General features: G+C 37.5%; 1 protein-coding gene across 2 annotated transcripts in view; it reads right to left on the minus strand.

Moving 5' to 3' along the window:
- The window catches only part of FCHSD2 (FCH and double SH3 domains 2), a 252,607-nt gene that overhangs the window by 132,067 nt on the left and 96,456 nt on the right, over nt 1–24,084 (minus strand). For both annotated transcript variants that reach the window (XM_006140959.3, XM_006140960.3), the window contains exons 5-6: nt 12,934–13,010; nt 4,565–4,709 (exon numbers count right to left, since the gene is read on the minus strand). In XM_006140959.3, coding sequence (XP_006141021.1) covers nt 4,565–4,709; nt 12,934–13,010 — 222 coding nt within the window. The remainder of the gene's footprint in view (nt 1–4,564; nt 4,710–12,933; nt 13,011–24,084) is intronic.

The following is a 24,084-nucleotide window of genomic DNA, read 5'->3' on the forward strand; positions in this document are numbered from 1 at the left end:
TTTTTTTTTTTCTTTTTTTTTGGAGAGGTTTTTTTTTTTTTTTTGCTATAGGTTGGTGTGCGCTCGCTAGAAAGACAGAGAGAGACAGAGAGACAGAAAGCAAGAAATCACTCCCTGGGGGGTGGGGGGGTGATGGCCCCGCCACAATCCCTTCTCCTCCACTCTCCTCTCGGGATCTTGGGCACTCACGCACACATGCCCGGCATGAGTTTAAGCCACCGGGTCTGGAACTCAAACTGCGGTCAGCTACATGGGAGTCCAGCAACATAGCCATTACGCTAATTGCTGGTCCCTGTTCTGGGACATTTTAAGAATTTTAAGTCGAACGGTTCTGATCCTAACAGAATGATGGGTTAAAGTATCCTCCGATAGTCTGGAAACTATAAAAGTTGGGCAAAATATATTTTTTAAAAACTGCTAGCATTAACGAACAACAAACACTGCACTTGAAGGACGATGAGACCTGAGAGAAGGGAACCATGCCTGGGTAAGTTCTACTCACCTTGGCTTTTTCCCTCAGGGCCTTTGTTGAATAATAGCACAACAAATCAGACACAACAGGCTGAAAGAGCAGGAATTTGAGAGGCAAATTCCTGACAAGAAGGATACTACAAAGAAGTAAGTCCAAAAATCTGCATGCAATTTCCCCTCCAGTCATTAGTTGACTTCCAAAAGGCATGTGTGGGTTGGAACTCTAACAACTCCGGTAGAGAACAGAAGCTGCCAGGCAAATGACCGAGCAGAGATGAGAGGACCAGGGCAGTTACCTGACCTCGAGGAGACAAAGTCTGGCCCAAGGACAAGGTCTGGGTAAGCACCTCACACCTTCAGTTAAGACTCCAGGACGAAGTGAAATAGACCGGCCCTAAAGGCTTAAAACCAAAGGCTAACGGGGTGAAAGACCCGATAGCATTACATCTGCCTGTGAGAAGAAAACATTCTTTTTGAAAAGAGCATCTTTCAGAACTTCTATCATTTTTATCCAGAATGTCCAGCATTCTGAGCCATATTTAAACAGCACTCAAATAACTGAAAACCAAGAAAAACACCAGAAAATAAAAAGAAATCTACAGTGATTCAGAAGATAGAATAGATAGGATTATTAAACTCCTGTTTAATAATTCTAGTAGTTATGTGACTAAGACGATAAGGGAAAACATGAAGAATTGTACCAGAAACATGGAATCTATTTGTAAGAAGTCAGATAAAAAAAATTTAGAACTGAAAAATACATTAAGATTCCAAAAGGAGAATTTTAAAAACAGATTAGAAGAAGCAGAACAGAGCATTAAGGAACTACCAGATAGATCAATAGAAAATATTTGGATTGAAGTACAGAGAAAAAAGGGTAGAAACATAGAAAAATGGAGAAAGGGTACAAAAGACACATGGACAGAGGCAAAAGAGTTAACAGCATGAAAGTCACAACAGGGAGGAAAATTGAATTATAAAGTTGCAAAATTTTTATGTCATTCATCGGGTGGCAAAATACTAATTAAAGATACACCCCGATAAGCTAATTGGAACAAGGATTAGGGAGTAGAAGTACTGATTCAAGGTAATATAACATGTTAAGAAGGCATACTGGAATCTCCAGAGTAATTACCAAAAGAATAATGCAGTATTATAAAATTAAGAAGCTAATAGGGAAGGAAAAATTGATAATAAAAAATACAAGATTACTCATCACTAACCATCAGGGAACGTAAACCAAAATCACAGTAAAATATTACCTCACACCTGTTGAGACAGCTATTATTAAAAAAATATAATAGCAAAAAATATATATATATAGTAGCAAGGTTGTGGAGAAATTAAAGCCCTTGTACACCGAAGGTAGGATTGCAAAATGCTGTAGCCATTATTTAAAAAAAAATTCTGGTAGTTTTATTGAAACTTTTGGGAAAATAGAAAATCTTAGATTGTTATTTATAAAGCTGGTATTTTGGGGACCACCATGTGGGGAGAGTTGCAAAAGAAAGAGGCGACTGGGAAAAACAGAGCTAATGGATGGGAAGAAAGACTGAATTTTCTAAACCACTAAGCCCCTGGATCTGACTATGAATGAAGTTCTAGAATATTCAATTATATAAGCTAATACATTCTCTTCTTGGCTTAGGCCAGTTTGAAGTGGGTTTCTGTCACCTAGAATCCTAGATTCCTGAAAGGTATGCCCAATATGTACTTCATGTTTAAAAATTGCTTTGATGGAACATAAACACCATTATTATCAGATACAAAACAAGTTAATTCACAGATATGAGGACCTGTCATATCTCACCAAACTTTCTTTGCCTGGAATGTTAGCTATATTCACAATTGAGACCATTCCACTGACAAAAAGAGAAAAACACGAGAGGTATTAAACTACTTTAAAATATTATGATATTGAAAAGGATGGAAATTTCCAGTAAATACAAACAGATTTGGTAATACACTGACAATGTAAAAATAGTATTTCTTCCTGGTTAGGAAATTATACTAGTTATTCTCTGGCTCTATCTTCTATTCTTTTTGCATAATTAGGAACACACACAAACATACACACACACACACACACACACACACACACGCACATGCAAGCACACATTTTCTCCCAACTCGAAATCAATGGTCATTGTCATTGGTAAAACCATTGATTTGCCATGTTTGCTTAGAAAGAATAATTTTTGGCAAAGATAAAACATAGATATTCTTGGGCCGGCAGATGGCATGGCGGTAAAGGCAGCTGGATCCTACATGGCCAACTGTGTGGTTCAAGTCCCAGACACGGTGACTTGAAAATCATGTGAGGTGTGTACACATGCATGCCCAAAGTCCCAAGAGGAGAATGAAGGAGAAGGGATTGTGGTGTGGCCATCCTCCCAGGGGTTGATCTTTCACTTTCCCCCTTACTCTTTCCCAAGCACACATCTTATAGAAAAAAAAAAAAAAAAAAAAAGACAAATGTACTTAAAACAAATGCACCCTAAGGAAATCAAATTTTATATACATATACATATGCTGATTTCATGCTTCCAAAATAATTTTTGGCAAACATGGAAGGTTAGTTCCTTTTAGTTTTTGTTAAAAAAGGTCTGAAAATCCAAATGACAACTAGAATCAAAATATTGGATGGTCTCTGAAATACTATTTCTTAAAATAATTACTTTAATATTATCTAAGGCTTTAATACTTCTATAAGAAAACTTTATTATTAGGAAATTATGAAAATAAGTTCATTATATTTGGCCAACTTCCTTTAAATTGTTATGCAAAATGGCTCAAGCTAAAACTAACATAAATTAATGTAATCTTTTTTCAAGACTTAGTGAGATTAATAATGCAACTATATTAATGTGCACCAAAACTACATCAAAGTGGTAAAACTAAGACTATTTACATGAGTTAAGCTAAAGATATTTTCTTTCTTTTTTTATTGCCAGTGAGCATGTGCATTCACTGTAGAGACAACCAGAAAGACTGAAATAAGAAAAAGAGAAAGAGAGAGAGAGAGAGAGCCTCCCCTCCTACCCACCCCGCCCCCCATCAACTCTTACGGCCTTTCCATGTAACTTGCCCTCACTGAGCTTCAGGAGGGACGAGAAGATTCAATGGGTCTTGTAGTGGTCTCTGTGGCACAGTTGGGCTTTGATGTTCCCAAGATGGTCAATGACAGTCATTGACTAGTGGAACCAGAGCAGAGTTAGAGCAAGACAAACATTGAGGTGCCTTTTTGGGCACTGCCAAGGACAACTTGCAGTTGCACCTGAAGCTTCTGACTATGCCATGGAATTGGTAGATGTTTAGGTCACACTGTCAAAGGAGAGAGAGAGAGCCTCCCCTCCTACCCACCCCGCCACAGAACATTATCAAGCTGTAATTCTTTTTCCTCCATTTTTCCATCCTGTTAGGCATGCATGCACTCACACATGCCTAGCACATTTTTCAAGCATCTGGGGCTGATTTGAGTGCAGCTGGCTATGGGGTTTCGGCTCCCTTTGCTTAGTGCTTAACTACTGCACTATGGGGTTGGCCTGAAAAGCAGTATTTTCTTTTGAGAGGCTTTTGCTATAGGGTGCATGCACTCACCATAAAGACAGAGAGAGACAGAGAGACAGAAAGCGAGAAATCACCTCCGAAGGGGCAGGGGGGGTGGGGATGGCCATGCCACAATCCCTTTTCCTCCATTCTCCTCTCAGGATCCTGGGCACACATGCACACGTGCCCGGCATGAGCTTAAGCCACCGGATCCAGGACTCAAACCACAGTCAACCACATGGGAGTCCAGTGACAGCCATCACGCTAACTGCTGGTCCCCAAAAGCAGTATTTTCTACGAAGTGTTTAACAAGCTTTCTGAATATCCATAGATTGAAAATACACTCACCTTCATCAGTAAATAAAATATACTAGTTAAAGGGAACATGTTAAAATCAGAAAACCCTAGTAAAATGCCAACCTGAAACATTTGAGACCATGTAGAAAAGCTCAAAGTAGTAAATGCAACTTAGCATAATCTTACAGATTATAAATGCAGCATTGAAATATTAAAATGAATGTAACAACAGAAACAGAAACAATACCCTTTTTAGTTGCTGTTCTTTTAAGCTTCTCACTGTCCTTGCAGGCTCAGATATGAAGTTTTTATAGTTTTCACATATATTGATCCGAGATTGGGCTACCTGCATTGTTCCCTCAAGAAAAGATTTCCAAACGGGATACATGCTCCTAAATTCAAAGAGGGATAGAAAAGCATTAGGCAGGGAAAAGGAAGAAAAAAACTGGCTAATCTTTTACTCACTGGCTAGCACTGACAAACAGAATACATGTCTTCTTTATCATTGTAAATGGATTTATACTGGTTTATAGGTAATATTTGTTTTTTAAATCTTTAATAAGCAACACGCCACACCACAGCTTGCTGTCATTTATTGCTGGGTAGAAAAACAAGCTCTTTAATACTCCGTATAAACATCTCACAAATTGCTGCTCATAGGTTACAATAAAACAAAGCCAGTTTTGACACTCAGTGACCATACTAAAAGCTAGAGCCACTATACCTTATGTTCTGGAAGATCCTTCAACGAAGTCATGTTAAGGATTTTTTAAAACTACTTTTAGCACAATATGAAGTAGCACAGCAAATACTCTATTCCTCTATAGCTCAGAAATAGGGAGATTTCTTAATAATGGAGAAAAGGGATATGAAGATTACAATTCTAGATGAAACTATCACTATAGAAATTATTATTCAGACTCTAGAACTTTTGCTGCTACAGAGTCATCAATATGAATATCCGGCTTTATTATTTCATTAAGGTATTTTCCCAATTTACAGATGAAGTAACAGGCTCGGAGAGATTCACAAAATCATTCTAACTCACATAAGAATATGGTAATACTGAGATAAAAATAAAGGGTGGATACCTCCAAAGTATATTCTTTTACAACTACATCACATTATTCTAAAATAAACTGATATAGCTGGGAAAAAAATGTATCATGAACAACTGCTTATATGCTTGAGAAATCTATTTTGTCTGACAAAAACAACCTACAGTATTGTGGCTCCACGTCTGTCTCTGCTGTAACAACGCTTAGCCAACATCACGCTTGCCTTGGATTCCAACAAGTCCCATCACTTTTGCTTGATGAATGTGCTCAGCAATCTTTTGATGAAGTCAAAAAATTACTCATCCTTTGCTTTTTCTACCCAATGTCCTTTACAAACCTAATCATTGCTATTATGTTCCTATACTAGTTATAAACATGTGTTATACTCAATGATGAATAGTATTTTGTTTTTAAAACCATGATACAGTGAAATTTTTAAAGACTGTAATATTCATCTCCTGAGATATCTCTTCTGGTGTTCACACAGATTTCTACTATAGAAATGTATGAAACTATCTGCTACATGAAATGCTAACTGTGTAACTAGCATGATAGTGTAAAAATAAGGGGGGGAAAGTACCTGGGCCCTCAACCTAATTAAGATTTTAAAAACTTGGTAAACCGGGCCAGCAGGTAGCACAGAAGTTAAGACACTGGATCCCACATGGCCAGCTGTGTGGTTTGAGTCCTGGACCCAGAGGCCTGAAAATCACACCAGCACATGTGAATGCATGTTCAAAATCTTGACAGGAGACTGGAGAAGAAGGGATTGTGGCATGGCCATTCCCCAGGGGTGATTTCTCACTTTCCCTCTCTCTCTATTTCTCTCTGGCTAGTGCATGCATCCTAGAGCAACACCACCAACGACAAAACTATAAAAAAGAAAAAAAGAAAAAGAAAAAGACAGGGTAAACTGTAGTTTTTAACCAAGGAGTCTTATGGATTAGTTCATGTAACACTAAATGAATCAGTTTAGGTAAAAATATTCACTTACTTAGAATGTATTACCATCCTTTCAGAAAGATTCAGTGTGTTGCAAAAACTGTCAGCATAAAAGAACTGATGGACTTAAGAGCAGCAAAAATCAAGTCTTCCGCTGTCTCATGGTATGACATCTGATGAAACTTTTGACGTATACTTGCCCCAGACCCTCCTAAAGAGGCCACATGATCAGCCCATTGTCTGAGAAGATCGATTCTTTTCGGTGAGAATTCCTCAGTGATCAGTTCTTCGCAGTGAGAGAAAATGTAGTGCTGCGCTATGTAACTACTGGGTCGTTGGGGAAGTCATGACGCATTTTGGCACAGAAAAAGATGTCGTGACTTTTCCGATGACCAAATATTAATTTATACTTAAAACGTATTTTTTAAATTGTAGTGAAAATGAAAAACAACCATTGTGAATTGTGATAGAAAAGAGAGAGGGAGGAGCAAAAGGAGCTAAAAAGGAAGGACCCTGCCTTCGTCCATGTTCTTCCATTAGAGTAGCACCTGTTCCCCTTTCCCCTTTACCTAGTTGAGTGCCATTTACCCTTCAGATCTCAACTATAATAAAATGTAACTTCTGCTCCAAAGGCTTTCATGATCACCACCAAGCAACCTCTAGACTCAATCAAGTTCCTCTCTGTTATCATAGATCCAACACTTTTCCCTCGATTAAAAATATCTTTATATTATTGTGTAGTTAATGTCTGTCCCTGTCACTATAGTGAAAATTCCATAAAGCAGGATGTAATGTCTTACTACTACATTCCTAGATTTAGCAAATATATAATGGCTACACGAATGTGTACTAAATGAGTAGATAAATGTGTAAATTATGAAAACTTTACAATAACAGGATTTTTCATTATAAATAGTTTAAAAAGATACCTTTATAAATTAGCAGATTTATAGCAAGCAAGTATATCCTGAGTAATTCGTATGATGGAAACACAGAATTCAGTTACCAGCTGGAAGACCTGGGTTTAGGTTCTAGTTTAACCAATATAATCATAAGTAGCATATTTCACTATACTTTCATTTTTTCCTTTGGATAATGGAAAATTAAAAAAAAATACCATACCAAGTATCTCATAGGCCATTTTAACAATTATGTACAAAAGATGTAAAAGTTCTAGGCACACAAATCCTTTTAGGCAAATAAATAGTAACAGCAGCAGAATTATAGCAGAAACAGAAGTACTTCTTGTTAATACAATAGCGGGAGTTCCAGTGGTTGTGGTGTTTTTCATGCTAATTGGGGGGAAAAATAATAACTATGGGTCATAATTTTATTTTAATGTTGTATTTCACTATGTGTCACATGAAGTCGTTTTGAAGGATAAAGAAAGACATTCACTTTATCCTACTCCCTTTCCACCATCTCTCACCCCTTCTATAATGGCCATTCTCAGTTCCTTATCCAGACTAGGTTCCACAATCCATCAATACAGCCACTCCCTTATGCCATCATCATTATTCTCACGCCTCTCTCTTCTATCATTTTAACCTATAAGCTCCTACCTTGGGTAAATCCAAAACTCTGTTGACAGTATACCCAAGTCTATGGTAGTTACGTGGCTGCAAAAATAGATCATCATGTTGTCTGGTCTCACTTTAAATTGATGTCAAATAATTTGAAGTAATCTCTTAGTACAATATAGCAATCCTACTATATGCTCTTAATCCATTTATTTTTTCTAATCTTCCTCTTTTCTAACTTTGAACGGGATCACACTTTCAGCTGACAGTGAAGCTAACAGAAGACAATGTTCCATGTTCTCACAACTTCTGCCCATCTCCTTGTCTCTGCCCTCAGACAGTCTGCCATCCCTATTGTTTCAAAGAACTATGCTCTGAAGACCAACCCTTCACATTTACTGCATTATAAAACCTCTCACTGAAAAATACCAATCCAATAATCTATGACATCAATTTCTCTCCTCTACTGGATCATTCTCATGGACAAATAAATATGCTACATCTCCATTTTCATAAAAACAAAGTTCATAGATCCTGCATTTCTCTCCAACTACTACCCCATGTCTGTTTCCTGTTTACAGTAAAACTTGTCTGTTTATAGCAGAACTCCTTGAAAGGACTGTCAAAACTACGTTTTCGCTTCCTCTCCTATTGGTCTTTCTTAATGCCACTCACATCAGACTTTGGGATCCACCATGCTTCTGAAACTGTCTCTCAAAGTCACCAATGATCTCTCTGTGGCTAATCCCAACAGTCAATCCAAGTATTGATTTTATTACTTAACCTATCAGCAGCACTGACCAGTTTATCCTACTTGAAATGCTTTCTTCACTTGGCTTCTGGAACACTGCTATCTTGGTCTACTCCTACCTACGGGGCACTCTGTATTCTCCTTTGCTGGCTCCCCTTCATTTCCCTGCCCTATAAATGCTGGAGTGTCCCAGAGTCAGTGTCTCCGAGTTCTATCCCTAATGACTTTAGAATATGATCAATACTGACTATATCTGAATTTTTTTAAATTCCTGTCTGATACCTTTCCCTAGCTCCCATCTGCCTGTTTAACATAGTCAACTTGCATATTTAGTAGACATCTTAAACCTAAAATGTCCAAAACCAAGTTCTTGATTCTCCTAAAATCTTTTCTGTAAATCTACTTCATCTCATCAACAGCTACTCAAACCTAACTGCTCAAGCCAAAAACCCTAGAATCATCATGGAGTCCTCTTTTCTCATACCCTGTATCTGCTCCAACAAGAAATCTTGTTTACTAGCTTCGAAAAAAAATAACGAAATCAGATTATTGGCTATATCCCCTGGAACCATCAAGTTTTGAACCACCAACATCTTGGGCCTGGATTCCGTCCATGGACCTGACCTCTCTTTTTTGGCCCTTATTGTCCAACCTCTGTGTTCTACACAGAGCAGCAAATGCAGTGCCACTGTCACTGACGCTCTGTACTGTCCTTACTATGCTTATTGTACTGCCCTCATCGCCGACTGTCTGAATACTTTATGGTATGTCTCTCCTCCCTAGAATGCAGGCTCCATGCAGCACAGCTCTGCTTTACTCAGATTGTACCCCCGGTCCTACAAGAGTGTAGAGCTTAGTGGGCACTGAATACAGACATGGCAGAGAAGGAGAGAGGGAAATGATAGAGCCTGCTTTCGAACTCAAACTCGGATTTGTCTGGCTCCCAAACCTCTGCTATTTTGGACCCAATAACAATGTTAAAAAAAAAAAAAAAAGGCAAGCAAGCAAGCAACCAAAAAAGTTAAAAAAAAAAAAAAAAGACGTCTTTATTATGGATTGTGCATCCTAAGTCCTTTGTATATATTTAGCATAATCTTTGTTTCAAACATTCTATATACCATTATTTTCTTATCCTTTTTATTTAACTTACATTTTAATCTAAGAGATATGTACCTTACAGTTTTATATTAGTAGTCTAACTGAAAAATAACACTTGCCATAATTATAAGTAGTAAATACAAAAAACATTCATCCACATACCACCTAAGATGCTGTGCACTACTTCTTGAATGAGTATCACACTGCAACAGAGAAAACCTACCCAGAAAGAACCTTTAATTAAGAAACAAGTCAATATATTCATCTTGACTGTGGTAATGGCCTGTACGTGTGGTAAAACTGCATAGAGCATAATATGCATACACACATACACACACCACACACGACACACACAAAGAGCATATAAAGCTGATGGATTTTTTTTCTTTTAGAGAGAGATTTTTGCTATAGGGTGTGTGCATTTGCCAGAGAAACAGAGAGAGACAAAAATAAATCATCTCCCAAGGGGGATGACCATGCCGCAATATCTTTTCTTCCATTCTCTTCTTGAGATTTTGGGCATGCATGCACAAACATACACACATAAATGCCTGGCATGAGTTTTAAGCTGTGGGGTCTGGGACTCAAACCGTGGTCAACTACATAGGAGTCCAGTGATGTAACCATTATACCATCTGCTGGTCCCTGATGAATTCTTTTAAAAAAAATATTTTATTCATCAATTTATTTTTTTTAATTTGATGAGAGGGAGGGAGAGAGAGAGAGAGAGAGCAAGCAAGCGGGGCCAGGTCCGGGACTTAAACTGTGGTTGGCCATGTAGGAGTCCAGCACCCCAACCATGCTACCTGCCAGCCCCAAAGCTGATAAACTCAACTACATTGGCAGACTGTAACAGTAGCAATTTCCACTATAGTTAATGCAAAATGTTACCACTGGAGGAACTGGGTGAAGAATACAAGAGCACTCTTGTGCCATTTCTTACAACCACATGTGAAGATACAATTATCCAAAATACAAAGTTAGGCCCAGTCTCTGTGGTGCAGTCAGCAACATACCACACTGAACTGCTCACTGTTACTTAATGTGCATATTTTCTCATGCTCTGTGCCTTTAATGTGTTACTTGTGCTTAGAATTCCTTTTACTTAAATGTCCACGTGGCAGAATCTTCAAGACTCATTTCCACAGACCTTGGTTTTCCTTTATGGTCCTAATACACTGCTGCTAGAACACAAGATTGCACCTGCTTATAGTGGCTATCTCATATAAGCGCCTAATGGAAACACTGTACCTTCTAGTCCTTCCAATCCTGAAGTCTACTTTAAAATTTGGTAAATAGTAGATATTTCATATGTATCTTATGAATAAAGAATGAATGAATAAGTGTTTAAATAGTTGTGTGACTTTTAGTAAGGCATGTAATCCAAAACATAGTTTCCTATAGAAAAAGAAAATACTTACAGCTACCTCACAGGGTTGTTTTGATCATCATGGGACATGAGTGAAAGTTCCTAGCAGAGTGGAACTGTGCATACAGTAAATTTTTAGTAAATATTGACTTAAAGTACTTTTTAAAATTAAGTTTTCCAACCCAGCAGATGACATGGAGGCTAAGACGCTGAATCCCACATAGCTCACTCCATGGTTCAAATTTCAGACCCAGCAGCTTAAAAATCACACCAAGCAAGTGTGTACGCATGCCCAAAACTCTGAGAGGAGAATGTATTGCAGAATGGCCATCATCCCTAGGGGGTAATTCCCACTGTCTCTCTCTCCTCAGCAAGCACATGTGCCCTACAGAAAAAAAAAAAAAAGTTTTATAAGGTACCCTGGAAGCATAATCTACTGATCCTTATTTCTTTGGTAACCTAAATCCTAAATTTTAAACAAACTTGGTCTGTAGCAATCTGTAAGTTGCTTCTTTATCACCCAATAAGCAATGCTGATTTCCTCATTCTAGCAATATAACAATGTCTAATGTCACTCTCTCACTTCAAAGTTTTGTCTTACTTGCGTCTTTTACCTAGAATTTTATCTCCTCTTTTTCCCCTTAGCTGAACTGTGTAGATACTCAAAAGTCCACAAGAACACCTGTAATGTTATTTCTGTTTTAATGCTCTATATTGCAATCACACTGTTCTACTTATAGTTATCATGCCACCTTCCAACTAACTTGAGTGCCATGGTGAAGAACTACTAGCCCAATGCCATATTCTTAAGAAAGTCTCTGATCATGTCAATCCTCACAGACAATTAAGCAACTTGATTTCATATTCAAACTCCAAACCATATACTTCAATTTTGAGTTCTTTATTACCCTGGATTCTCTGCAATTATTTTATGGGTATTAGTCTCAATGCCAACCAGGTTGTAAGCTCTGAGGTCTTTGACTTCTGGGTTCCTCAACCCAGAGGAGAGCCCTGAGCACAAAAGGCAATAAACACCTACAAATTAACCTCAAAAAAGACATCAAACTCCAAACAAAATTATAAACACTTTTAAGATGTTGGTAGGTCATCAAAGACACAATCTGTACTCTACTTTCATCTATGATCTTTTTTTTTTTTTGAGAGATTTTCACTGTAGGGCGCGTGCGCTCGCCAGACAGACAGAGACATAGAGACAAAAAGCGAGAAATCACCCCCCAGGGGGGATGGTCACGCCGCAATCCCTTCTCCTCCATTCTCCTCTCGGGATCTTGGGCACGCACGCACACGCGCCCGTCATCTATGATCTTTAAAATTCATACATGGGATATTAACTAGCCAATGTCTGGATACTTCGTTTACACACACACACACACACACACACACACACTTCTAATATTATGCTATAAAGTAAGCTCACTCCTTAACATACTTAGAAACTCATAATCTCATAAAACTCATCTTTCCCATTTAGAATTTATTTTAGAAGTAAAGAATCAATAATTATGGTACAATATTTTAATTTTGTTTCATTATTGTCACAATAATGTGTTTCATCATAGGTCACTGAGAAAATGTGTGCTCACTGTTATCTTCTGTCTTTAAAAGTGAGATGTGGGCATTAACTAATTAAATAAAATGTAATCTTGGCTTAATGCAAAAGAAAAGGGCCTGTTTTATACAGATTATTACAAATATTATAGAACACTAAAATTCTTGACAAGTTTGAAATTAGGTCTAAAAACAGCAGAGGAAAGAAGCAATTCTTTTAAAAACTGTAGTTGTTACATTAGTGACATGCAACATAGCTTTGATGAAATCTTTTTTAAGAAAATGGGCAGAAACAACTTAATTAGTTACCTGTAATCAGTCCGGTCATCAGCTTTTATTCCAGGCCAATCTCTCTTCAGGTATTGACTAGCCAACTTTTGAATACCCTGTTTAAAAAAAAAACAAAAAACACCATATTTTTTTCCTAAAATAGGTATCATGCCACAAAGGAAGCTCTTTTCTGTAAAATAAAGTAGAAATTATCATTTTCCCAAATATAAATTTAATTCAGAAATAAAGAACCAATGATAAATGGTAGAACACTACAACAGCGTTTCGTCCAGACCTCTCTTGTCTCCATTTTTTAGAACAAGAGCGGGTAGAAAGATAAGAGAAATGAAACTTAATTGATATGCCTTTTGCTTCGCCAAACTATTCCCCTGGCCACAAAATGAACTACCTCTTGTAAGTCACAGGGAGCACAGCTGCCCGTCTCCACAGAGCTCCGATTACACAGCTTGACGTCTCTGGTCCCCACTACGCTCAGCTGTGACATGTACTGCATTTCTAAATCCCAGAGCCAAACTCGTGTATCAGGAGAGGGAACACATTCAGTGTGGAATAGACAGACACATACCGGCTTGTACAATTAATGAACAAATGTCAGTGCTGCTCCATATAAGTAATTCCCAAGACAGACTTTAAAGGACTTTTTAAGGAAAAAAAATTAAAAACACCATGACACAAGTCATTTCAAATGAAAAATAAGTTACTTTGACAAAGAAATACCCCCATTTACTATTACTGACACAACATGAATCTGGACAAAACAGAATATTTATCTGTAACAGATAGAGGGATATGTGATTTAAACAGAAATACTGCTTTGTTGGGAAGTGAGAATAAATTATGCATTATAATTATATAACTTTTAGGTAGGAACGCATGTGTTCCCCTGACACTACAATGGGGCCTAATTAAACGAATATAGAAATAATCAGCTTTGGGTGCTCATTTCTGTATATGCAACTATGAAAAAAACACAATGACAAAATGGAGAGCAATCACTAAATTTAACAGATTGCCTGTTTTAAAAACAAAGGCTGTTAAGTAAAATCAACGCTTCGCTCCACATGGTACCGTTCTGCTAAGGTCTACTCCCAAATCAATTGGGCTTAATTAAATCCACCACTGAATGGCTCTGTTTACCGTTATTTCAATGAATCCAAAGGCTACCAGAAACTGTACGGAAGGACCTTTGAATCTCGAGTTTCTCCTGAACTTGGCAATAGGTTGGTTTCATTATTTCTAGGTACTGTGTATTCTGAGAACTCACATACAACGTATCTACAGTACTTCCACTTAACTCATCTTATACTTTGGGGAACCCAACTTGTGTCTTCTTCCCTGAATACGTATAGTGCTCTTTCACATCTGATTCTTGTTCATACTGTTGCTACTGCATGAAATATCTTCCTATCACTCCGATTCCTGCTTGCTGAATTCTTTTTTCTTTTTTTGGAGAGGTTTTTTTTGCTATAGGGCACATGCGCCTGCCAGACAGACAGAGACAGAGAGACAGAAAGTGAGAGATCACCCCCCGGGGCGGGGGGGATGGCCACACCGCAATCCCTTCTCCTCCATTCTCCTCTCGGGATCTTGGGCACATACACACACGCACCCGGTGCGAGTTTAAGCCCCTGGGTCCGGGACTCAAACCACATTCGACTACATGGGAGTCCAGTGACATAGCCATTATGCTAACTGCTGGTCCCATTGCTGAATTCTTAAAACTGCCTCCCCTACAAATGGAATATAAGGTTTCTTAATACAAAACATTCAAAAGGCTATACAGAAAAATATGAAAGCTTTCGTTGCTTAAGTACTTAATTTCATTTCATTAACATGCAATAGTTTATCATCCTTTCGGCATTTATTAGCTCTATGTCTATAAAGAACTATGCTTCCTGAACTATGTGGTTATCTTGATCGTAGTAGGAAAGACAGGATAAATACTTGATGGTTCAGTTTTGGTCCAAAGATAAACAATGAATGTTTAAAGCGACACTATGAACTCATGTACTTTTAAATAATGGATGTGCTCCAGCTCATTGTGGTCACTATTTTGAAGCTCCAGTTGTCATATATGTGATCTGTAGGAGACACTCCAAGTTGGTTCCTATATCTTGACCCCAACAGACTTTGATCACATCTTCATCTTCTTTTATCGTTTCAGTCCCAGATTACAATAAGCTAGTTCTTTAGGAATCCTGATTCCTTTCAGAGAGATCATATTTAGAGATTACTGTTTAGGCATATCCTCATCCTTCAGAGTTTTCTTTTTGTCCCTCCTTAAAAGCTCTTTTTTTTGTTTGTTTACTTTTTTTTAATTCCAGAGGGTGTGTACACTCACCAGAGAGAGAGAGAGAGAGAGAGAGAGAGAGAGAGAAAGAAAGCATCCCCAAATGGGGTGTGGTCATGCAATAATCCTTTCTCATCTATTCTGTCAAGATTTAAAGCACACATGCACATATGTCTGACATGTTTTTCAAGCCACCAGGGCTGGGAGTGGAACTATAGTTAGCAATGTGGTATCTGGTTCCCTTAAGCACTTGGCTAAGAGGACTTCTGAAAGACCTTCTCTAATCACTGTATACAAAGTAGCTTACCCTCTACACAGTTATTCTCTCTTATATAACCTTACTTTTTCATAATCCTCACATTGTATATTGCTACTACCTGGTTTAAGTATTTTTTGGTCTTTTTCTGACTGTAAGTCCCAAGGCTGTAGCTGAAAGCCCGTATTTTAGCTGATACCAATAATACGCTCTGACGGCCTGAGTAAATGCCACCTTCATTATACTGTCCCTAATGTGTAATACTCTTCTCCTTGTGTGTTTGCCATTCTGACTTAGATATGTTTGGATCAAAACTTCTCTAGTATCTAATTTTCATATGCTCTGAATAAAAAGATTTTGGCCAGGTGCTTTAACATAATAAATAAATTGCTTAGTAAAATTATAGTCAAATTTGATCATCCTCACTATGGCAAGAGAATACCTGTGTGGATAATCCAAAGCAATTTTTAAACCCTAACAGAAGTTTATTCTGTATCTAAAAAGCACTACACAAAAGCTTTTGTGAAGGTTCAAGGAAGCACAGATTCCTGAATTCAAAGAACTCATTATCTGTGAGAGGAACAGAAGTACGCAACACGTAAGGCCAGACGACACAGTTTACACACACAGGTGGCAGAATGTCACACAAGTACTCAAATGAGAAAAACGTCATTTGGCATTTTCTTAACAAATCACATATAAATGATATGATAATGAACATTTAAGTTTAATTGCTGCAAAAGTTCCTGCAGAACACGTCACACAGAACAGGGATATGAAACAAGCCTCAGTTCATAAATCGGACTAAGAAAGCAGAATGAGGACCAGCTAGTGACGCAGTGGTTAGGGCGGCTGGACCCCGACATGGCTGACTGCAGTTTGAGTACCAGACCCCACAGCTTCAGAAACATACCAGGCACATATGCATGTGTGCCTCAAATCCGGAGATAAGAACAAGGAGAAGAGTTCGCAGTATGGCCATTATCCCTGGAGGGTGATTGCTCACTTTCCCTATCTTTCTCTCACTCTTCCTCACTCTCCGGTGAGCACATAAGCTCTATGGCAAAAACTTTTAATAAAAGGAGGAAAAATAAGGGGGGGGGGGGCAGAATGACAGGGCTCTAAACTTAGGGCCGGCAGGTGGTGTGGTGGTAAAGGTGCTGAACTCTCACAGGGCAAACTACGGTTTGAGTCCTGGACCTGGAGGCCTGCTTTCTCTTTCTCTCTCAACAAATTGAATAATAATAATAATAATAAATAAAATTATTCTTTAAAAAAAAAAACAAATGAACAAGTACTTCCGGACACTCATTTCTCTTGACTGTGTGTTAGGACTTGTACTCGGTTTCTCTGGACATTCAGAGGATATAGAAATGATTTAAGATCATATTTTTCACAAATAAGTCCAAGCTATAATTCCAAGTCACCATCTTTGCAAAAGGTATCATTTTAAAGTGGATTTTCATCTAATTATTTTTTAAAAAAACCTTGTAAATGTTACTTTAACTTTTTGTGCATTATACACTACAATACCAATTTCTAGAGCTCTAAACCACAAAGCTGAACTGTATTAAACTGAATGAGCCCTTCAGAGATGAAATGAGGGATTCATGAAATAGACAAACAGTGAGATCTTTAGATAAAAGACTTTATTCAAGTTAGTTCACAGAGGCAGAAATGATGACTTCTGAGTACTTCGTGCAGCTGTTCAAGATCTAATCTGCATGGATGCTCAGAAATACTCTGTGGCCATTATATGAAAGGTCCTAAGTACTATTCCGCAACTCTACTTCAGTTAACTAGGTATTTTCCTTTTATGTTATGCTTAAAGCTATATCTGATTTTTTTAAAAAGGGGGGGAGGTTACTTATATTTTAAAAATCCATTCCAATTAATTTGCAAAGGAAAATAAACCTATGGTTTATAATTTCCTGTCTTTCTTGTTTCCAAATCAGTTCTCCAGTCCATAGGATTACCTTCTAAAACTAACTCACTAGATATATAATATTTATTTACATTTACCTGAGCATCACTCATACATAATGTTGATTTGATATGCAATACAGTTTAGTCGGGAGCAGAGCCTTTCAAAACGATGTACTATCAATATACTATTTGGAACATCCAATAACATTTCATTCTAACGTTTAAAAAAGCCATCAGTGTCTAGTATAAGACTTGCTTTGTTTTATCTCTCAATTACACTTGCTGTGTGCCTCTGATGAGTAAAACACACACACACACACACACACACATACACAAAGAGTGCCACTGTTGAGTAGACACTGGGAAATGGACTGATGGCTTAACCCTTGGTCCATTCACCACAGTAGGCTGAGCAGGGTGCTCCCTGGCCCTGTCAGGTTATTCTGCTTCCATTTCTTTCTCCAGCACATGAGAAACTAATATTTATATTTTACTAAAGTCTTGCTGTCAAATGTCTCTTTGAAATCTTAGGAAACCATATTTTTTTATATGCTATGCCACTTTGTCATGAAATTCCCAATGTTATGTAAATTATCTTTTTTTTTTTTTTGAGAGGTTTTTGCTATCGGGCACATGAGCTCGCCATAAAGACAGAGAGAGACAGAGAAACAAAGAACAAGAAATCACCTCCCAGGGGGGATGGTCACACCACAATCTCTTCTCCTCCATTCTCCTCTCAAGATCTTGGGCACGCACACACACGCACCTAATGTGAGCTTAAGCCATTGGGCCCGGAACTCAAACTGCATATAGGAGTCCAGTGACATAGCCATTACGCCAACTGCTGGTCCCTATATAAGTTATCTTTTAAAAATTAACAAGTCTGGATTATGACCACCAAAGACCCTCTGCCCAGACTTCACCCAGGAGCCAGAGAATACAACGGAACTCAGGGAAATGTCAGATAAAGAATTTAAAATATTCATAGTGACAAAGCTAACAGAGATGCAAGAGAAGAGAGACAAAGAACTCCAGAAGATACAAGAGAAAAGAGACACCAAGTTCCAGGAAGTGATGAAGTTTTTGCATGATCTGAAAGAGGAGATACACATTATAAAAAAGAATCAAATAGAATTGTTAGAGATAAAGGCTGTAGTACAGAAAATCAAAACCTCCCTCGAAAATATCAAAAGCAGATTAGATCATACAGAAGATCAAATCTCAGATGTAGAATCTCTGACCTAGAAAATTTCACCAGAAAGACTGAGAAAATAACCCCCCAAAATGAGAATAATATACAAGTAATACCAGACACCATTAAACACCCAAACACCTGGATCATTGGTATCCCAGAAGAGGAAGAAACTAAGGACATTGATAATCTATTCTATGAAATCCTGGAAGGAAACTGTCCAAACCTAAAGAGCCATTTAAATATCCAGACCCTAGAAATACAAAGGACCATACACAGAATCAACCCAAGAGGATCTTCCCCAAGGCACATCAGAGCCAGATTAACCAAAACCACAGAAAGAGACAAGATACTAAATTTGGTGAGAGGAAAAACGTCAAGTTACTTTCTATTTTTATTTTTTATTTATTATTATTACTTTTTTTTTTGGAGATGTTTTTGCTATAGGGTGCATGTGCTCACCAGAAAGACAGAGAGACAGAAAGAGAGAAATCACCCTCCAGAGGGGATGGCCACACCACAATCCTTTCTCCTCCGCTTTTGGGATCTTGGGCACGCATGCACACGTGCCCGGTGTGAGTTTAAGCCACCAGGTCCAGGACTTGAACCATGGTTGACTACATGAGAGTCTAGCGACATAGCCACTACGCCAACTGCTGGTCCCAAGTTACTGTCAAAGGATATCCCAGAAGGCTAATGTTGGATGTGTCACTGGAAACAATGCAAGCAAGGAAAAAATGAGAAAATATATTCAAAGTGTTAAGTGAAAAATAACTTCAACCAAGAATACTATACCCAGCAAGATTATCTTTCATATGGGGGAAAAAAAAAAGACAAAAAGAGTCTCAGATAAACAAAATCTGAAAGAATTTACCAACAGCAGACCAGCTCTCCAAGAAGTGCTGAAGGGAATGCTATATCAGGAAAACTAAAGTTGGACACACAGAAGTAAGAGTACAACCAAGAGAATGGCCAGCCTAATGATAGGGGCAAGTCTGGAGTTCAATGTTGACTTCCAGAGTTTAAATAGAAAGATCAGACCACAGTAATACTACAAATTCAATAGAAGAGAGATTAACTACATGAGTCTGAACTAGTGACATAGAATTTTTTGACTTTAGGCTAAAACATTACTTTTTTTTTTGATGCTTTGATTTAAGGATTTTTGTCTTCTCTTGAACTGTACATAGGTTCATCTACCTACTATTTGAACTGAATCTTAACCTTTTACTGGCTTTAAGTTTTAAGAAAATTTCTCTTAACATTTTTTGATTTTGATCTAATCTAAAACTGTTTCTCTTGAAATTAACAAATGCATTAAAATACCTATTAATATCTATTTAATGACTGCAATAAACTATATAATCCCAGCAAAGTACTACTTTATGGTATGTTCACTTTACTCACTAAGGTTTATGCCTAAAATCAGACATGTGTTCATAGATATGTATATATCAGCTGTGCTTGCAACTAAAAGTTTTAAAATTAATTAAGATCTGGGAGCCAGCAGTTGGCGTAATGGCTATGTCGCTGAACTCCCACATAGTTGACCGCGGTTCGCATCCCAGACCCGGTGGCTTAAAACTCACGCTGGGTGAGTGTGCGTGTGTGCCCAAGATCCTGAGAGGAGAATGGAGGAGAAGGGATTGCGGTGTGACCATCCCCCCGGGGGGTGATTTCTCGCTTTCTGTCTCTATGTCTCACTCTGTCTGTCTGGCGAGTGCACGCACCCTATAGCGAAAACCTCTCCAAAAAAATAAATTAATTAAGATCTGTAGGGACCAGCAGTTGGCATAATGGCTATGTTGCTGGACTCCCATGTAGTAGACCATGGTTCGAGTCCCAGAACCCCCCCGGTGGCTTGTACTCACGTCAGGCATGTGTGCATGTATGCCCAAGATCCCAAGAGGAGAATGAAGAAGGGATTGCGGCCATTGCCCCTGGGGAAAGATTTCTCACTTTCTGTCTCTCTGTCTCTGTCTTTTTGGCAAGCACATGCACCCTATAGCAAAAATCTCTCTCAAAAAAAAAAAAGAGCGTTAGTGAATCAATAAAATATAAAAAAAAGAAGGCATGGCAAACAAATGTACATATCAGAGATAGTGTGGGAGAAGGGGAGGAATTGGCGAGGGTGAGAGTAGAAAATCAAGAGGGGAAAAAAGGCAATATATGTAAGAAACAAGACATAGAAAAGTATTTGTTGATGATAACATGTATGGTAATATCTTTAAGTGAGCCAATATACAATAAATTCTGGATGGAAAATCTCATTTTGTATACTGTATTGATGCTCAGTGAATGACTATAAATAAATTAATTAATTAAAATGGACAACTTTACTACATAAGTTAGATATATTTCAAACTGACAAATTATACACTGGCTGCCTTTACTACACATTTTTACACATTTCTTTCTTTCTTTTTTTGTTTTATATGAGACAGAGATATATCTTTGACAGAGTTTCGCCGTGCCACAATCCTCCCCCCACTGGCCAGCCTCCTACCCATTGAGGATCACAGGCATGCAAGGATATGCCTGTCATGTTCAGGTTGACTCTGGAACCCATCCAGGTCTCTAACGTGGCCCCAGTATCATGAAGGGATACTCTATTGCCTGTGCTACTGCAACTAAGCCCAGTGCATTAACTCACTTTAATCACTTCATTCCTACCCTTAAGAAAAGTTTCAAGGTTATCTTTCATTGTTCTCTGAGATATACATGCATGAGGTAAAAAAAAAAAAAAGTTAATCAGTATATTATTTTTTAAAAGAATTATTTTATTTAACTTAATGTATTCATTTATTTTAATTTGACCAGAGAGGGACAAAGTGAGAGAGAGAGAGAGAAAGTGAGAAAGCAAGCTGTCAGGTCTAAGACTTGAACTGCAGTTGGCCATGTGGGAATCCATCACCCTTAACCACCACACACACTACCTGCTGCCCCAATCAGTATATTATTTTAAATCACAAAAAAATTGCTTTCACTGACCTTTCTATTAATTTAATAAAATGAAATACGAATCATGTTAAATAATAAAGGCATATTTTAGTCTTTCCTTTTATAAAAATGAGGATTAATTTTATTTAAATCATGTACAAAAATATAAGGTCTACTGACATTTTTAATAACCTATTCTATTTGATTTAAAGACCAAATAGGGTATAAAATAAATAAAGCCAAATACTCATTTCTGAAAAAAAAAAAAAAAACCTCAAAAAACTAAAAGTAGAAGGAAACTTCTTTAATCTGATAAAAGATATGTACAAGAAACCTACAGCTAACATACTTTTATCAGAGCGTGAATGCTTTTCCCATAAGATTAGGAATAGGAGAATGATGTCCTTGCTCACCACTCCTTCTCAACAAGGTACTGGAAGTCCTAAGTCGTACAGTAAGGGAAGAAAAAGAAACAAAAGGCATACGGGTAGGAAAGGAAGGTGACATGACTATGTTTTAAAAAAAAAAAAAAAGCCCTGAAGAAGCTCAAAAAAACTTCTAAAACTAATAAGTATAGCTAGGCTGCATGATATGGGGTCAACATACCAAAGTCAACTGCTCTCCTACATACTTGTAATTAAAAACTGAATTTGAAATTTCAAAAGAAAATGCTTAGGCTTAAATCTAACAGAATATGTGGACTTGGTGTGGAAAACTCCAAAACACTGATGAAAAAAAATCAAAGAAAAGCTAAGTGAATGGAGAGACATTCCATGTTCATAAATCAGAAGACTTCGTATTAAGACATGAATTTTTCCCAATTTTAGTCTAAACAATCAATGCAATCCCAATCAAAATTCCAGAAAGTCTTTTTTTTTTTTCTGGTAGATATCAACAAACTTATTTTTAATGTTTATATGGAGAGAAAAAGGCAGAAGTCAAAATGATTTTGAAAAATAAGAACAAAGTCAGAGGACTCTCATTACCTGATTTCAAAGTATACTATAAAGCTACTGTAATCAATACAATGTGGTATTGGCAAAAAAAAATGAACACATACATCAATGGAACAGAACAGACACTAGAAACAGACCCATGCAAATACAGTTAAGTTTTTCATAGAGGGGTAAAGGTAATTCAATAGAAAAAGATAGTCTTTATCCACAAATACTGCAGGAACAATTAAGACAACCGCATGCAAAATCTATTTTGACACATATTGCACAACTTAAAAATTAATTCAAAATGGTTCACAGTCCTAAACATAAAGCAGAAATTATAAAACATCGCAAATAAAAGCAATGAAAATCTCCTTGACCATTGGGGAAATGTTTGAACACCGAACACCAAGATACAAAGAAAAAATAAAGGGGGCAACAGGTAGCGTGGTGGTTAAGGCACTGGACTCTCACGTGGCCAACTGTGGTTAGAATTCCAGATCCAGTGTCTTGAAACTCATGTTGGGCGTATGTATGTGCATACCCAAAATTCTAGGAAAATGGAGAAGGGACTGCAGCATGGCCATCCTCCCTGGTCGGTGATTTCTCACTTATCCTCTCTCTGTCTCTCCAGTGAGCATATGTACTCTATGGCAAAAACCTTAAAAAAAAAAAAGAAAAAAAAAAAAAAAAAAAAAATTGGACTTTAGAACTACACTTTTTTTGTGAGAAAATATATATCTATGGAAAAAACCTAAAAAAAAAAAAAGAAAAAAAAAAAAAAAGAATAAATTGGACTTTAGAACTACACTCTTTTTTTCTGGGAGACACAGTTGAGAGAAAAAAATAGAAAAGCTGCAGACTAGGAAAAATTCTGTAAATAACACATGCAATAATGGATTTATATATGAAATATACAAAGAATTCTTAAACTTCAGCCATGGGCTGGCCCCAAAGAATAGCAATTAGGTGCTACACAGAGGAAGATAGGTCCCATATGGCCAACCAGGGCTGGACTCTACTGGCTTGAAAAACATGCCAGGAAGTGTATGTGTGTCCAGGATACTAACGAGATGAGTATCTGGAGGAAAAAGGACCATGGCACAACCAAGCCCTGTTGGCAGGGAGGGGAGCATTTCTCTCACATCCTATGGCATAAAACAAAATTTAAAAAACCAATTGTTTTAAAAAAGAACAAAGGATCTGAACAGACCCTTCACCAAAGGAAATAAAAGAATGGCAAAGAAGCATATGAAACGATGTTGGATATCACTTGTCATTATGCAAATGCAGATTAAAATACTGAGGTACTCTGTACAGCTATTAGAATGACTAAAATCCAAAATACTGACAATACCAAAAGCTAGTGAGGATGCAGAATAACAGGATGGACACTCCTTTAATTGCTAGTGGAAACAAAATGGTATGGCCACTTTGGAAGGACAATTTGAAAATTTTCTTTAAAGAATTATTTATTTAATTTTATTTTGTAGTATTTTTTTTTTAATTCACCAGAAACAGAGAGAGGAAAAGTGAAGGCAAGTTGCCGGGTCCAGGACTTCAACCACAGTCAGCCATGTGGGGAATCTAGCACCTTAACCACCATGTCACCTGCTCGCCCTGGAAA

This window comes from Tupaia chinensis, unplaced genomic scaffold, assembly GCF_000334495.1.
Source record: "Tupaia chinensis unplaced genomic scaffold, TupChi_1.0 Scaffold000047_1, whole genome shotgun sequence".
NCBI lineage: Eukaryota > Metazoa > Chordata > Mammalia > Scandentia > Tupaiidae > Tupaia > Tupaia belangeri.